General features: G+C 44.8%; 1 protein-coding gene across 1 annotated transcript in view; it reads right to left on the bottom strand.

Annotated features, from left to right (window-relative positions):
• BCAS3 (BCAS3 microtubule associated cell migration factor) overlaps positions 1 to 16906 on the bottom strand; it is a 416672-nt gene that overhangs the window by 204030 nt on the left and 195736 nt on the right. Inside the window, 5 exon segments of the mRNA XM_042442606.1 lie at positions 6740 to 6840; positions 8923 to 9088; positions 9338 to 9344; positions 11238 to 11326; positions 11858 to 11871. Of these exon segments, the coding sequence (XP_042298540.1) occupies positions 6740 to 6840; positions 8923 to 9088; positions 9338 to 9344; positions 11238 to 11326; positions 11858 to 11871 (377 nt within the window).

The following is a 16906-nucleotide window of genomic DNA, read 5'->3' as shown; positions in this document are numbered from 1 at the left end:
CTTAATTTGTGCCATTTTATATAAGGGGAACGCCATTTTACTACGCCATTGTATTTAATTAAGAATCTGAACATCCACGATTATACTATCGATATGGTCCCTGGAACCAAACTCCAGAGGCTAACAATGCCCTTGTTATCCTCTGGAGTTTTGGTTTCCAGGACCATCATCAGATTAGTATAAATCCATGATGTTTCAAGTCTTCATTAAATACAATGGCATAGTAACAAATGGGCCCCACCATAACCAATAAATTATTGCATGATTATAGATTTCATGTTCTCAAAAAAAAAAACCCATAAATATAGTTTTCCAGTCCCCTTTCAGAAAAGTCTTCAGTTTGGGTTTATCCATATTAATTTGGCCATTAGGACCAAAATGAGTAACCTTAGTATTGGACCTTGAAGCACAGGTGAACTCGCCTGTACATGAAGACCCTCAAACATTTGAGTTTCAGTGGCGCTATATCTTTTTTGATTTGTTTCCCAGAAGCCTGTCCTAGGAGAAGGGCACTTTTCTATTTTACGGGATTTTTCTTCGCGTTCTGAAATATTTCCTACATATCTAAAATTATGAAGAAGTCCTGCAGAAATTGGGAGAAGGCGGATACCGAGAAAATTAATATTTAAATCGTTTCGCAGCAGTCTTTGACAAATTGCTTACAAATACATCAAAATTGATTGGCCATTGTGTGTTTTTTTTGAATGTACAAATGAGTGCAATTAAGGGAAAGAGAGAAATCCATTAATTACAGCTCGCTCGACTGTAGGAATGTAGGGATATAAATAGAGATTCTGTTAAAACAAACAAAATAAACCCCCCTCGCCACGTCTCACTGCTCAACTCCCTCTGGACTTTATTGTAAGTGTTGTTCTGGTAAGCTTACCTGGCAGATCTTCACCATGAAAATCTCTGTGGGGAGGCCTTGAGATGGATAGCAAGATTGATCTCTGAATGATTACCTAAAAAGAGAGGTTTAGGGAGAAGAAGAAGGAGAAGAAGAGAGAGAGAGAGAGCACTTGCTTGTTGTGTTAAAAGGAGATGTCACACTCCCTGTGCAATTATGTCAAGCCTTTCATGGCATCAGGGGCTCCTCATGGGCTTATCTAGAATGGATGTGAATGTGGTTGTATGACTTATCAAGCCTCTCTGGCTCAGGTCCAGGCTATCTGGCAGACCGTATCTCCGCATATGAAGTCTGCATGGGCTTTGAGATCTTCAAGAGAGTCTTTCCCCCATCCCATTCTGGAATTTATGAATTTTTAAAAATATTTTAAAGCCATGGATGATTGAATCTGTAGATTAAAAAAATCAATGGCTATGTAGGGCCAATTGTATTAGTAATTCTATTAGGGTTATTTAGGTAACAGTAGTAGCATATGCCTTGAAGTTGCCTATTGCACCATGGGCCCCATACAGACAGGCCAAAATAAAGCTGCTTCGGGTCACTTTGGAGGTATGCTGTTTAAATGATGCATGTGTCCTAAGAGTCCAGAAGCTGTGCCAAAGCTGCACTTCAGTCCTTAGGACTGTATTGTGGCTTTGGTGCGGCTTCCGGGCTCTTAGGACGCATGCATCATTTAAACAGCATACTTCCAAAGTGACCTGAAGCAGCTTTATTTTGGCCAGTCTGTATGGGGCCATAGATTCATGAAGGAACAGTTTTCCAACAGTTTGTTCAAGGCTTGAAGGCCACATGTTTGAGGAGGCCATAGCACTCATGTTCTACTTGTAGGCTTCTCAAGAGGCATTTGGTGGTCATTTTTGTGGGACATAGGTTTGGTACAGAGCTTGGAAACGCTACTGCTTTTGACTTCAGCTCCCTAAAATCCCAAGGCCAGCGTGGCCAGAAGCCACATTGGCTGAGGAATTTGGAAAGCTGCAGTTGAGAAATGTGGTTTCTCCAGACGTTGGCACACGGTGGGTCTTTAGTCTGATCCATCAGGGCAGTTCTTAAGCTCTTATAGCACTGGAGTGCAGCTTTGGTGCAGCTTCTGGATTCTTAGGATGCATGCATCATTTAAACAGCATTACCTCCAAAGAGACACGAAGCAGCTTTATTTTGGCAGTCTGTAACAGGCCATAGTCTCATGCACCCTCTCCTTAAAGCAATTGAACACAATGGCCTGTTTCAGAACCTGGGATGGGGAAGGGTGTCATCAGAGGAGAAAAGGTCAGGATATAATCTTTTTAAAGTCCAGGTAAGTTACGAGCGGAGTGTCCTGCCTTTGCATTTCGTAGCAGATGTCACCGATGCGTCCATCCCCACAAGCAAAACTTCCAGCTGGTCCGGCCCCATTACAAGCCCCCTTGGGATATGGCTTTTGGACACTCGGCCCATTTAAGACGACAGACAAACACTTCCCTTGTTCCCACCCTAAAAGCTTGAGTACTTTCTAAAGAAATAAAATCTCTTTTTTTCTGAATACAGTACTACTGAAAATCCACACTCGATGAAATTATATGCGTATGTGTGTGTCCTCCTCCAGAAGCTGAGATGCTCCAAAGTGTCCAGAAAGTAAAGATAAAAAGCAAAGCCATTGGCATCAAGCTGTATATTTTTAAACCCTCCCCTCCCCAAAAGTATACCCTTCGACCGGACCATCAGACAGTTCATTGTTGAGTCTGTCGTCTGACAGAGGGGTATCTTCTGTTCGAAAAGCACACAGAGTATTTCTTCAATGACCCCGGAGGGGCAAAGGTCACTTATTATAAATGGATAATGAGACCTAATGCAATGTTCTGAGCCTGGACAAAGAAAGGGCTTATCCGTAGCCCCTTGCGGCTCAGGCCATTCAGGCTTTCATTCCTCTCCTCCTCTGCCCCCCCTTCGGCACCGCTACAACCACCTCTCCACCCCACCGCCGCACACTTAATGGAGCCAAACAATTGGCAGAAATGCTATCCAGAGGTCTGAGACGTGGAGAGAAAACGGCTGCATTCTGAGCCCTGATAGACAGATACAAATCGCGGCCCTGAAATGGCGCCAGAATTCCTTTTACTGCTCCGCATGGCAGACAGCCGCAGCCATTCACCCCCCAACTTCCCATTTAGCCATTTGCTGGCAATTAAACATACTGACGGAAATGATAGCGCATCAAACCGCCGGCCACCACGGCTAATGTGAGACCATTACATCGCTGCTGCAGGTAAGCAGAACGTTTGTGTTTTAACAGATACTTCCCTAAGGGAGAAAGAAGGGGGGGGGGGAGAAGGAAACGCAGGTAAGGTTCCCGCCCTCAGCTTCGGCCATCTTTTTGTATTTAATGGGATCTAATTGCTCAGGCATTCTATAATGGGGTATAACTGATTTCTAAAGGTTGTTGTTCTTTCTCCAAGAGGCATTTTGTTTTTAATGTGTAAGACTGTTTCAGAAGAATGGTATTATAACTTTGGAACATCAGTTGTCAAGCAATCCTTGTCACATTGATGAGAATGACAAAATTCACACTTGTTATGGGAACGAAATTCAAACCGGGGGAAAGTCACATGTCAGATTTCAGGGATATGCCAATCTACCTGATTAATTCTGGATTGCGCCTAAAGCCAGACCAACCTAAAATTAATTCTGGATTACACCCGAATCCAGGATAACCTATGTGCCTTCTCTCTCCACCACCAGTAACTATTGGAGCAATGCGCTGCATACCTGGGCTGCGTTTTTTATGTAGTCATCTGTGAACATGTACATATGGATTACTCAGCATCTGCACAAAGCTAGTTGGTACCTTCCAGAGCTAGGATTAATGTTTTGGCAAGTCTCCCCACCATGCCTGCCTAAATCCCTCAGTTCCTAGTCCACTGAAAGGATAAAAACCAAGAGGTTGCAAAGATGCGTCCTTAAGGGGAAGAGGGAGGGTTGCGTGGATTCATAGATCAGTGATGGTGAACCTTTTAGAGGCCAGGTGCCCAAACTGCAACCCAAAACCCATTTACTTATTGCAAAGTGCCGTGACCCTCTGGCTTTCTAGTAACAAACTCTGGCAAACTCTGTGCTGGGGCGACGGCACATGTGCCCACAGAGAGGGATCTGAGTGCCAACTCTGGCATGCGTGCCATAGGTTCGCCATCACTGTCATAGATGATCACCTGAAGAACCACAGTTACAGTCAAGGCCCCTGTTCTTCTCCCTCATGTTTGCTGTGACTCAGATGTGGGGTAGACTAACAAGCATAACTCACTAAAGGAGGCAAGGAATGGAGAACAGATGAGCACACAGCCCTTCCTAAATTTGAGAGCTTTGTTGACCTGATATCCAAGATGTAATCTTCTAATAAGTGTCAGAGGCTGAGACCATGTTACGGCTCAGCACACCTTTGGCAATGGTAGGCGAAGGCAAAGTATCTGAACTGATCTGTTCAATTCATCTCCTTGCTAAAAGAAGGTGTTGCCCAAGATCATATTTGCATTCTTGAATTACTGTCATCCCTATCCTTTCACTAGTGAAGTTCCCAATGGATTGCCATTTTAAGTTCTATCTCTGATCATTGGCCTGTTACAGACTGCCAAAATAAAGCTGCTTCGGGTCTCTTTGGAGGTATGCTGTTTAAATGATGCATGCACCCAAAGAATCCGGAAGCTGCACCAAAGCTGCACTCCAGTGCTTAGGAATGGAGTGTGGCTTTGGCGCGACCTCCGGACTCTTAGGACCCATGCGTCATTTAAACAGCATACCTCCAAAGAGACCTGAAGCAGCTTTATTTTGGCAGTCTGTAACAGGCCATTGATGACTTTTTGGGCTTAAAACTCTGAGGTCCACCTCAGATAGGTCTGAGCGTTTGATGAGTCCATCATCTTGGACACCTCCCCAAAACTTTGCACCACTAAAATGATTCTGAAGCTTCCTGGACAAGCAGGAAGGCTTTGTGAAAAGGAAAGACTGGAAGATCTTGTTCTGAAACTGAGTGTCACCTGTGGTCCAAATTGTCTATTTATCTATCCTTGACCTAAAGTCAAGTGTGCAGTAACCTTCCCAAGTCGACAGCAAAGTTTGTTATTCTAAGCTTCTGTGTTTTCTCCACTCCCCCCCCAAAAAAAAAACAGTTCAGCTTCTTTATGGCTATTGTTTTCCTTCTCCTCTTAATAGTGAGATTAATTTACAAGCCTAGCCCTCTTTCCCATAGCAACGCATGCCAGATAGCACGAAAGACGTCTGCCGATACAAGAGAACATACTACAGGAGGCCTGCCATCAACCAAGCCGATTGGATTAAGCGCTTCCACTTTGCTGCCTGGGATCTAGAGATATTAAATTAGAGTCTCCACTTTTTCAGTTTTCACGCACAAATTAGTGTCTGGGGGGGAGGAAGGCAAATGAAACTCGTGCATCTCAAGCCAAGGAGCCTCAAGAGACTGAAAGAACATACACATGCACAGCACAGTCATACGAAGGGCAAGGCCAGGTCTTAAAGGTGACTTCACTGGTAAAACGCCAATGTTGACAGTAAACAGGAAGGCTCTATAAATCAGGTTACAAATCTGGCCTAACCAATATTCATACACAGACTACTTTAATCTCCACAAACTGAGTCTTAGGCCTGTTACAGACTGCCAAAATAAAGCTGCTTTGGGTCTCTTTGGAGGTATGCTGTTTAAATGATGCATGCGTCCTAAGAATCCAGAAGCTGCACCAAAGCTGCACTCCAGTGCTTAGGAATGGAGTGTGGCTTTGGCGCGACCTCCGGACTCTTAGGACCCATGCGTCATTTAAATAGCATACCTCCAAAGAGACCCGAAGCAGCTTTATTTTGACAGTCTGTAACAGGCCTTAGTTAACAGAAGGACTGGCTCTGTCTATCTATCTATCTATCTATCTATCTATCTATCTATCTATCTATCTATCTGCCTACCTATCAACCAGAGCAGGATTAGATGAAAGATCCAGTTCGCCCAGTACCTAGGGATGAGTGAAGAATCTGTTGGATTCGAATGTGAATCTGTTGGATGTGCATTGGCCAATGGTTGGAAATGATACAAACAGGATTGGGAATGTGTGGCCCTCCAGATGTTGTTGGACTGCACATCATATCATCTTTTGCCTCTGGTGAGAAAAGCAGTCCAGAGATGTTGCATCCTAACACCCAGCCACTCTGGACTCTCTGAGAAAAAGAAGGGTATCATAGAAGCAAAGCAAAGCAGCAAACATAGAGGAGACAAGCTCCACATGCTTAAGTTGGTCCAGATGTTCTGAGATGCTCTAAGATTCAATGTTTAAAAAGCCCATTTTAAACACTGAATGAACAGTTGACCATCTTAGAGCATGCAGAGCTTGTCTTTGTTTGTTGCTTTGCTACGTGTTTCCAGTTCTCTTCTCACTGAGGGAAGCAAAGCAAAACATCTGCAGTGATATCCAAATTCTGGCCCTCCAGGTGTTTTGGACTTCAACTCCCAGCATCCCAGACCATTGGCCAAGGTGGCTGAGGCTTCTGGGAGCTGAAGTCTAAAACATTTGGAGGACCAGAGTTTGGACAGCACTGATCTAAAGGGTCACACTCCTACGCCTGATGTGAAGTCATCACTTTATTAATGAATAGAGGTTTTGAGATCATTGAGAGGCCCACAGTACCTTGAATATGCAAGTGTTTCATTCCCCCGCACCTCCGTTCATTTGGACCCACATACACGCCTTATGTATTGTCAACACCCAAAGACTCAAACCACAACAGCTTCTCTTCTGGAGGCTATGCTCCTCGAGACTTATGTGGCTGAGCCTGCCAAAGGCAATATCCCAAGCTACTTACAGCCAATGAGCAGATACTGGTAACACTGCATGGAATCTGCGGCCAGGAGGAGCGGATGATTCAAGTTAAAGGGCGGCTGCAGTTCATTCCACTGGGGAGTTCTGCGGAAGCAACGCGAGAGTATTAATATTTAAGCTGGACGAAAAAATCAGCATCTGTGTCATCGCACCCCAATTATTTATGCAAGAGAGTGCAGTGTTTATAATTATTTAAAGTCGTTTGCTACAAGCACAGAGTCTCCCATAGGCATACGGGAAAGGGGAAACGAGTGACCAGAATTTAAGCAACTTGTGAAAAACCACACCCAGATGGGGTCACCGTGTCCACACTTCCCGCCATACAACATGCCGTTTAGTCCCGCACTGACGTGTTGCACGCCATGGCAGGACGACGGGATGCCTCCAAACAGCGTCCGAAAACCTGCTTGTGAGCAAAGTTACGGGGTATCGATCCAGCCCGAATTTGCAATCCCATTATAAGTTGCTTGTTTTGACAATCCTGGCCCTGAAAGACTGCCTGTTGTCATTTTAATTAGGGCTGGCCTCTCGTCAGTCACTTGGTAAATCATGTATTGATTCGCGGAGGCCAGGAATGAGCCAGCGCTGAAGAAGATTGGAGCCTATCCCTTCTTCAACAAAATCAATCAAAAGAAAAAAATATTTTAAAATGTCAAAAGCAGAGACAATATAGGTTTTTCCCCCCTCCTTTCTCTCTGACAGCAATCCCTCTTTTATTTTATTCCCATTTTCTTTCTTTTTTTTAATGGCCTTCCGAAGGCACCAGGTTGGGATTTTCATGGGACAAATTGGTCTAGGCACTGATGGGGTATGCTACCAAGGAGCAAGTGGACAGCTCCTCAGCCTGATCTGGCTCATGGGACTTTTCCGTGGGGCCAACCTGTCTGCCGCCTCCCTCTCCCTCTATTCCAACTAGGCTGCAAACTCGGCAAAGTGACGCAACTGTTATTGTCATGTGCCTTCGAGTTGTTTCCGATTTATGGCGACCCTAAGGCGACCCTATCACGAGGTTTTCTTGGCAAGATTTGTCCAAAGGAGGTTTGCCATTGCCTTTCCCTGGAGGCTGAGAATATGTGAGTTGCCCATGGGCACCCAGTGGGTTCTCTTGGTGAATCGAACCCTGGTCTCAAGAGTCGCAACACTCAAACCATTATGCAAGACACAAGCCTAAATCCAACTGCTAGTCCCAACATAGAATTGGAAGAGACCACTAGGGCCATCTAATCCAACCCCCTGCCATGCAGGAAATCCAAATCAAAGCATCCCTGACAGATGGCCATCCAGCCTCTGTTTAACAGAGGTAGATTCCTCAAATCTAGTGGGACTGAAGTACCTGTTTGCTCACTGTTCATCGGTTCATACTAGAGGTGGGCAAAGTGGACCATATGTGACCCCCAGGGACATTTCTGTGGCCCCTGTTACCCCCAGAATCCCCAGACTGACCATTTTATGCCCCCCAAAAAAGAGGAATAAGTGATGCTCCAAGCGCAACAACTTACCTTGTACATAGACCGCATGGCCTCTCTATACTGTTTAACGTTAAAAAATATCAATTTTTGAGAAGCAGATGTAGATTTCCATCTACTTCTCGAAAATTGATATTTTTTAACGTAGATGTAGATTTCCATCTACTTTGGCGTTTTTTAGTAGCCCATGTGGCAACCAGAGCCATATGCATATTATGACAATGCCTATGGGTTGCTAAAAATGCAATAAGAACAGAATTGACAGATTTTTCCATTCCTAAAGAGATGTAATTTGTCACCAATTTTGTCCTTCAAGAAAGTGATGAGCAATTTTTCCACTTTTCTTCCTGCTCAGAGAAGGTCTTAGAAAACCAGTTTTTCAAACCTATTTGCAAATCAGGGCTTACTGGGTATAAAATTCCCATGTGGTTGTTTTTCACAGAAAACAGCATTTTCTGCATAGAAAATAGCATTCTTGCATATACATTTCATTTTCTGCACATAGAAAGCTGCTTCCTGTGCATAGAGTACTGTTTGGTGATGATTCTTGTGAGTCCAGGATTCTTCTTATCAGGGTTTCTTTCCATCCCTCCATTCCTATCCCATTTCGTGAACAGTAGATGGATGGGATAGGAATGGAGGGATAGGAATGGAGGGATGGAAAGGAAATGAGCACAGACATTTGGAAAGGGTGGGCTACCTGACTAGGGTCCAGCTGGCCCGTGGGCAAGTGACCATTTCCAGTGGCGTGTCATCGCTGATCTTTGGGGCTGTGCTGAGCGGCCGGGGTTCGAGGACATGCTCCACCAGAGTCCCGTAGCAGCTGATGATGTACAAAGACTCGACCACGAATTGTCTGGACTGATCTGTTCACGAATAAGAACGTTGAAGGATATTTCATGTCATTTCATTCATTGCCAGATGTTCCCTCATTGCTTTTCATCCACAGTACGTCTCAAAGGACGTGAACACTTTGGCGAACAAATAATAAACGCTTTCGTGAACAGTAGATTTGTTCATCACGAACGATATTTCACAAATCAGAGGAGTATATTTAAACCCCACTTCCCACAGCTCTACGATCATGAAAGCAGAATAAATTTCAGAGCAATTACCTTTCAGCTGTCCGTCAGGCAGAGAAAATCTAAACATTTACCCCTCAATTTCTCAGGTTGTTTAAATACAAACGCTTGACTGTTCTCAATACATTTTATTTTTGGCTGAAATTCGACACTCACTTAGTTGGAAGTAAGCCTGATTCGACTTAACGGGATTTATTTCTGCCTTGTATTTAGGGTTAAAGAAATGCACAGGGCTGTTCTGTCGGCTATCAGTTTCGTGTTATCCTTGCCTCACTCTTTCCACCATCGAACCACTAAACATCTTACCTCTCCACCAACAGTGAAATCATACACTCATTGAGATAGGGAATTTTTCACACTTTGCAGACATTATTCTGCAGAGCTTGTCGAAGGCACTAGGTATATAAACATTACTCATGATCTCAATTATTCATTTTCTTAAGAGTTTCCAAAAGGATGGAGGAAGGTGAGGGGAGAAGTGGGATCACCTTTGTGTTTGTTTAGTTAACAAGTTGTTGGTTGCAGCTTTGCTTTTTGCCATGGCTCACATCTTGCCAACGTCCCAAAAGCGGAATTAACTGCTTCTGGAAAAACCGTGATTAGTATTTCCCCGCAGGGACAAGAACTGTACAAAAATGAAATTCACAATCAAAGAAAGAGTGAAAAAACTAGCATTGGTTGGGAAAAGACCACAGCTCAGTGGAAGGGCAACCGAGATCCCAGGTTCAATCCCAGGCCTCTCCGTTTCTTTGTCTGTAATATCCCTTCAGCCATTAAGACATGAAACATAAGGAAAAAAGGAATAGCAGAAGAGCAGGAATTAAGTCCAGCAGATCTCTCCCTCCGAGACCAGAATAAGCAGGAAAAGGTGAAAGGAGGGCTTCTAACAAGCTGCTGTGGCAAAGACATGATAGAGTTATGCCTGTCTGATCTTCTCTCCCTCTGAGGATAGAGCAATGATATTTGAAACATGGGGTGAAGGCATCTCAAAAGCCTTTAGGCCAAGGCATGATAGAGCTGTGTCTGGCTGCTCTTCTCTCCCTCTGAGGACAGAGACATTTAAAACATGGGGTGAAGGCATCTCAAAAGCCTTGAGCGCAAGGCATGATAGACTATGCCTGGCTGCTCTTCAATCCCTCTGAGGACAGAGCAATGACATTTGAAACATGGGGTGAAGGCATCTCACCAACCTTTGGGGCCAAGGATGATAGAGCTATACCTGGCTGTCTTCTCTCCCTCTGAAGATAGAGCAATGGCATTTGAAACATGAGGTGAAGGCATCTCAAAGCCTTTGGGGCAAGGCATGATAGAGCTATGTCTGGCTGCTCTTCTCTCCCTCTGAAGATAGAGCAATGGCATTTGAAACATGAGGTGAAGGCATCTCACCAACCTTGGGGCCAAGGCATGATAGAGCTATGTCTGGCTGCTCTTCTCGTCCTCGAGACAGAGCAATGACATTGAAACATGGGGGTGAAGGCATCTCAAAAGCCTTGGGGTCAAGGCTGATAGAGCTATGTCTGGCTGCTCTTCTCTCCCTCTGAAGATAGAGCAATGGCATTTGAAACAGGAGGTGAAGGCATCTCACCAACCTTTGGGGCCAAGGCATGATAGAGCTATGTCGGCTGCTCTTCTTCCTCTGAGGACAGAGCAATGACATTTGAAACATGGGGTGAAGGCATCTCAAAAGCCTTTGGGGTCAAGGCATGATGGAGCTATGCTGGCTTCTTCTCTCCCTCTGAGGACAGAGCAATGCAGTTGGAACATGGAAATTTAGGAAAAGCCCTTGCCTGGAAACTTGAAAAGCCACTGCCATCGGGTAGTCAATACTGCAGTCTAACATAATGGTCTAACACAGAGGTGTAAAGGCATGTCATTATACAAGTCATTTGTATGTCAACTGTTTGCTCAAAATACAAACCTTCTCTTTTTAGACCGGATTGCTTGCAAACCAAGATCTGGACGACCCAAAGACAGCAGCCACGCAGAATTCTCCTCCACAATTTGCTTGTGAAATTTGAGGAGCTGTTTGGTTTGCTGAGAGAGAGAAAAGAAAAAGGAAACAAGATCAAACTCTATTTGTTCTTTGTAGTCCACCAAAGTAAGTTCCTACTGAGATTCAACAGAAGGCAGGGAAACTGTATTCCCAGAACTACCAAGAATCGATAAAGCCGAAAGACAGAACAGTGGCTTCTCAGCATTTGGGGGGAAAGTGATTTCACATGTTCTGCAGATAAGGCAAAAATAGCTTAGGTTATTGGATCGACTGCTCGTGACTCGTTAGGAACAGCAACCATAGAGTATTCTCCAAATCCAAAGCAACAAGGGGCAACTGAACTGGGAATGGGAGCATGGAGTGGATAGTTGGAGGAAAGCTCTCTTGTCGGACACTCATAAGCAGTTTCCCCCCTGCCCTCTTTTGCATTATGATGGAAATACCCAGCCATTTTTCACACAGCGAGACAAAAAGCCAAGCCGAACTAACATGCAAAAGTATGAAAAAGGGAGCCACCGCCACATGCACAGAGACGTGGCAAAAAGCATGCCTCCGAGAACGAGGCTCAGGAGCACTCCCAAACCGTTCTGCAAAAATGCAAGGAAGATGTCACACTCTATTAATCTCTTCTTTCTTCCTGGCTTTGGAAACAGGGCAGCTTAACTAGGCTTTAGTAGTTGAAGGCAGCAAATTAAAGGTATAGGGCAAGTGGGAGGGAACCACCTTAAAACGTCAAGGTAGCCATTTTACAAAGTGGGTGCCAAGAAAGAGCATGCGGCATGCGCTGTAGGCAGGTCGCAAGTCTATGCTTGGTGATATGGGCCGTTTAAAGACAGCCAAAATAAAGCGGCTTCGAGTCACAGTGGAGGAATGGTGTTTTCAATGACATGCGTCCTAAGAGTCCAGAAGTCGCACAAAGCCATGCCCAGCCCTAAGGACTGGAGTGTGGCTTTGGTGTGGCTTCTGGACTCTTAGGACACATGCATCATTGAAACACCATACCTCCACTGTGACTCGAAGCAGCTTTATTTTGGCTGTCTATGGCCCCATACAGACAGGCCAAAATAAACTGCTTTGGGTCACTTTGGAGGTTTGCTGTTTAAATGTTGCATGTGTCCAAAGAATTTGGAAGCTGCGCCAAAGCCATGATCCAATCCTAAGGACTGGAACACAGCTTTGGCGCACCTTCCGGACTCTTAGGACGCATGCAACATTTAAACAGCATACCTCCAAAGTGACCCGAAGCAGCTTTATTTTGGCAGTCTGTATGGGGCCCAAAACAAGCCATGGTTTCGCTGGTAAAGGCTCCTATCTGCTTATTGTTGGAGAAGATATTAGATGTGTCTTTGCGCACCTGTATGCGCTATTATGGATACAAAAGGAGGCAGCTGAGAAGAAGCTCATTCCCATAACAATTCCCCTTTTCCCGCCAAAACTGCCCAAAGTGCTCACCCTGCTGATAACTTTACCTCAGCTAGAAAGCCCCTTCCCCACAGGTCATGATACTCCCTCAGTAAACAGTGCCTTATTTATGTATTTATGTATTCATTTACAGTATTTATATCCCGCTCTTCATCCCGAAAGGCTCTCAGAGTAGTTATTCCAGTGTTTTAACCAAAATGCCTTCGCGCTTCCTAGACCTCAAATGGAGAAATAAAAATCCATGGCAGTGTTTTTGGATTTGGACACAGTCTTAAGCCCAAGCAACACCAAGCTGAGATACAGTGGGGTCTTGGTATCCCCTTGTGGATACCAAACTCTTCGATGCTTAAGTCCCATTGGTATACAACTGTGTGGTAAAATGGCATCTCTTACTATAAAATGGCAAAACCAAACTTTGCTTTTTGGAACATGCGCGCGCACATGTGCGCGCACACACACTCCAAAAAGCAAAGCTTGATTTTGCCATTTTAGGCTGTGTGTAATTAAGATAACGATGGATTTACAGTTTTGTTTTATGTGGGAAAATGAAATAAAATAAAACAAATGCTTCCAAGAACTAAAAGGTCTTTGCCTGATATCCAGAGGCAACTACCTGGTAGTCTGGAAACAACAAGAGTGCGTTGTCGCCTTCACACTCAACACGGCCTCTACGATTCACATGCACCCAAAGGATGGCTGCGTCTGAAATGTTATATCAGTGTTGCCAAAGGGAGTGTGTTACTACATTGTGTTGGGAAAGGCGTGAAACCCTGGGAAGCCTCTTAGCCCCAAAAACCCCCACACAAACAAAAAGCCCACCACTGCAACAGGGAAAGGAACTAAGATACTACAGGAGGGAGCTAAGCTACTACAGGCCAAAGCGCCGGTTGTCAAGCCGCTCGCTCGCAACGGTGCGAAAGTCTGCACAAATAGACTGAAAGTAATCCGAAGGCCTGCATTTAAGGAAGGAAGTGATTCGACGAAGTGACACCTGCTCTCTTTGCGACGTGAGCGCGGCGAGCGCTACCAGGCGCTTGCGTGCCTCCCGTGCATTTCGACAGTTCAAATTATAGGGCCGTTTAATGAAACACCCAAACTCACACGGCGGCTCCTAATTTTAGCCAAGCACATCCACACACATACCCAGCAGCTCTCTAAAAAACAGCAGCTCAGATGGGAAAGGTAAGGAGTCAGAGCGCTCCCTTGCTCCCTCTCTCTCTCCTAATTCAAGCATTAGGAGGTCTATCGTTCATTTCACCACGTCAAACAAAGACCCCAGCCCTCTATATTTCACACCCTGCAGTGGGATCACCTCTAGAAACATGAGATGCCAGCTACTTGGTTCTCAGCTGGGGAAATGGAAGTGATTTAATCTCTCACATCTCCGCAAAAAATGTTCACACCAGTAGGACAGTGTGGGTTTTGCTAGGAATAGCTTTGCAAAAAGCGTCTCCAGTTTCTTCACGTATTTGTTTGAATTGACTGGGAGGGGAAGAGACCACCAGCAATAGACAAGCAAGCCAATGCCCAAAGTGGTGTAGTCTTCTTCTTTGGAGGTCGGATGGTCATGTGTTGGGAGCACTTTGATGGTATTTTCCGGCATGGAAGAAGCTAAGAGTAGTAAGCTGCCAGCAATGTGCAACCAAGATCGGAAACATACTGGGGTTTTGGGGGTCTATCTTCCCACCTCTCCTATTTTCCTCTAGATCAGTGGTTCCCAAACTTTGGTCCTCCTGATGTTTGGACTTTGCCCCCCAAATTCCTGACCGTTGACCAAGCTGGTTGGAGCTTCTGGAAGCTGAGGTCCAAAACCCTTGGAGAATTGAAGTTTGGGATCACTGCACTAGATCAATTTTTTTAAAGGTCTAGCTTGAATCAAGAGGATGTATTTTTAAAAGTTGTCTCATTTGCCATGCAAGGATGAAACAATTTGACTCCTGAACATATGGACAGACACTTTAACGCCACTGGAAAACCAGAAGGAGGGAGCAAGCTTGTTTTCTGTTGCTCCAGAGACTAGGACCCGAAGCAATGGATGCAAACTGCAGGAAAAGAGATTCCACCTCAACATTAGGAGGAACTTCCTGAGAGTAAGGGCTGTTCGACAGTGGAACAAACTCCCTCGGAGTGTAGTGGAGTCTCCTTCCTTGCAGAGGCTGGATGGCCATCTGCCGGGGATGCTTTGATTGTGATTTCCTGCATGGCAGGGGGTTGGACTGGATGGCCCTTGGGGTCTCTTCCAGCTCCATGATTCTATGATTCTAGAAAGTGCACACAGCCTTAGTAAGAGGATGGGTGGATTCTTTACATCTCCTACAGTAAACCAGGAGCTGACAGTAAGGAGAAAGGTCACTCCGACCAAATCGCTTCCCAAGCCCTCACAGCCCAAAGACGTATGATTTTTCACAACACGGGTCTAAACAGCTTTCAAGGAAATGGAATAAAGTATGTTCTATTTACACCAAGTCTTTAAAACAAACGTCTTCCTCAGCGCACACTGAAGCCCTGGCTTCCAGTGCCAAAACATTTTCAGTTCAAGAATGATGTTTTGTAGACAGAAAGAAGGCAGCCTTGTAAAACACGATTACTCTTGTGGTTAAACGCTAAGTGAGGAAGGGAGAAGGGGGCGACCAGGGATATTATCTTTGTTTTAAGCACATTCAGCATAGTCGGCAGGCCTGGGAGAGGGGAGAGAATATTAGGATAGGAAATGATACATAAAACAATTGCATATGGATTTGACAACGGCAGTGTAGGCACCACCAACATGAAATCTATATAGGAAAATGTTATAATTTAAGTGAGGGTGAAGTCTTGCTCTTCCCAGTAGGCTCAGGCAAAAGCAAAATGCTGCAGCCTCTCCTAGCTTGTTTCTTCTTCTGCATTCATAACTTTGGTCATCCTAGCCTCCCTCTGATGTTGCTTGGTCCCATGTGTTTTATTAACCCTCAGTTTAATGTGTGAAATGTTGGAAGGTATGGTACCCTGTCCGCAAATCTATGAGAATGATCATGCATTTCAGAGAGTGTTCTCAATCTTCCTTGGAGATGCAAAGGCTTGAATGGAGGACCTTCTCAATGGAGGACCGTTTCACTGACATAGCTGCTGCCCTTTGTGCAGATCCCCATTCATTCTCTTTAGGATGCGCACACTCCCCAATGGTTTCTGGCACTAGTCTTCTTGCCGAAACACACCCACGGCTCATTCACAACCCTGTATTCGGCAAATCCGTAATGAACTTTCTTTTCCTCCTCCAAAACTAAGCTCCGTTCCAAATCCCTCCTCCAAGAGATCCCTTTTTAGTGGTTTCTTTCAAGCTTAAAAAATCAACTACCAAAAATAATTACAAGCCCCCGCGTTATTATTCTTTGACTCAGCACAAGCAAACAGAGCAGATAAATCTACGCTCAATTTTGCTGACATTATTTTAGGTCTCATTAAGATCTTAATGAAAACAGTATGCAGGCTTGAAAAAAAATCAAATCAAATCGCATCCCCTGTAGTTCTTAATTCTGCCCCCTCAATTGCTGCAAAAGCAAACAGGGCTTCGCTTTTCTCCAAAGCGCTATAATCGCGGCATCAAACGGACCGCAAGAGACTTTCGCGAGCGCATATTCCATGATTTAAGGCCTATTACATTCCATATATTTGTCACTTTAATCTAGAGCTTTTAATCTTGGCTCGGGCCAATGTCATCCCTGGTTGACATGGGAATGTGCTTGTTCTGACGGATGCGAGGAGCATCTCTACTGATGTCCCCCGGTGCAAGCCACGGATGGGTCTTTGACAAGCAATCCACATTCAAGCTTTTCTTTTCCTTTAATGAAATGAAAGAGGGCCCGCTGCATCTAACAAGAACGCTCTAATAAAAAATAGTAATAGCATTGGATGACCATTTCGAGTGCTCCAAGCTCCTCACATCTCAACAATCCTTGTAGTAAGCATGGGAGGTAATGCAGAGTGCACAAGGGGAAAGCTTGGCTTGGCTCACAGGCTTCCAGGCGACCACTTTGGTGCAATCTCTCTCCAGCCCCACATCTCCTTCCATTTTTAGGGGGAAGAACATAATAAACCAAGGTTTCTCAACCAGGAGCCCTAGGGTTCCACATTAAGTTGCTAGGGGTTCTCCAAGAGATTGGGATTGGGGGAGAAATAAACTTTGTTAAGATGTAGATATAATAATAAGT

Source organism: Sceloporus undulatus, chromosome 11 (genome assembly GCF_019175285.1).
Source record: "Sceloporus undulatus isolate JIND9_A2432 ecotype Alabama chromosome 11, SceUnd_v1.1, whole genome shotgun sequence".
Taxonomy (NCBI): Eukaryota; Metazoa; Chordata; class Lepidosauria; order Squamata; family Phrynosomatidae; genus Sceloporus; species Sceloporus undulatus.
Note: the sequence above shows the minus strand (reverse complement) of the source record. Positions and strands in the feature narration are given on the sequence as shown.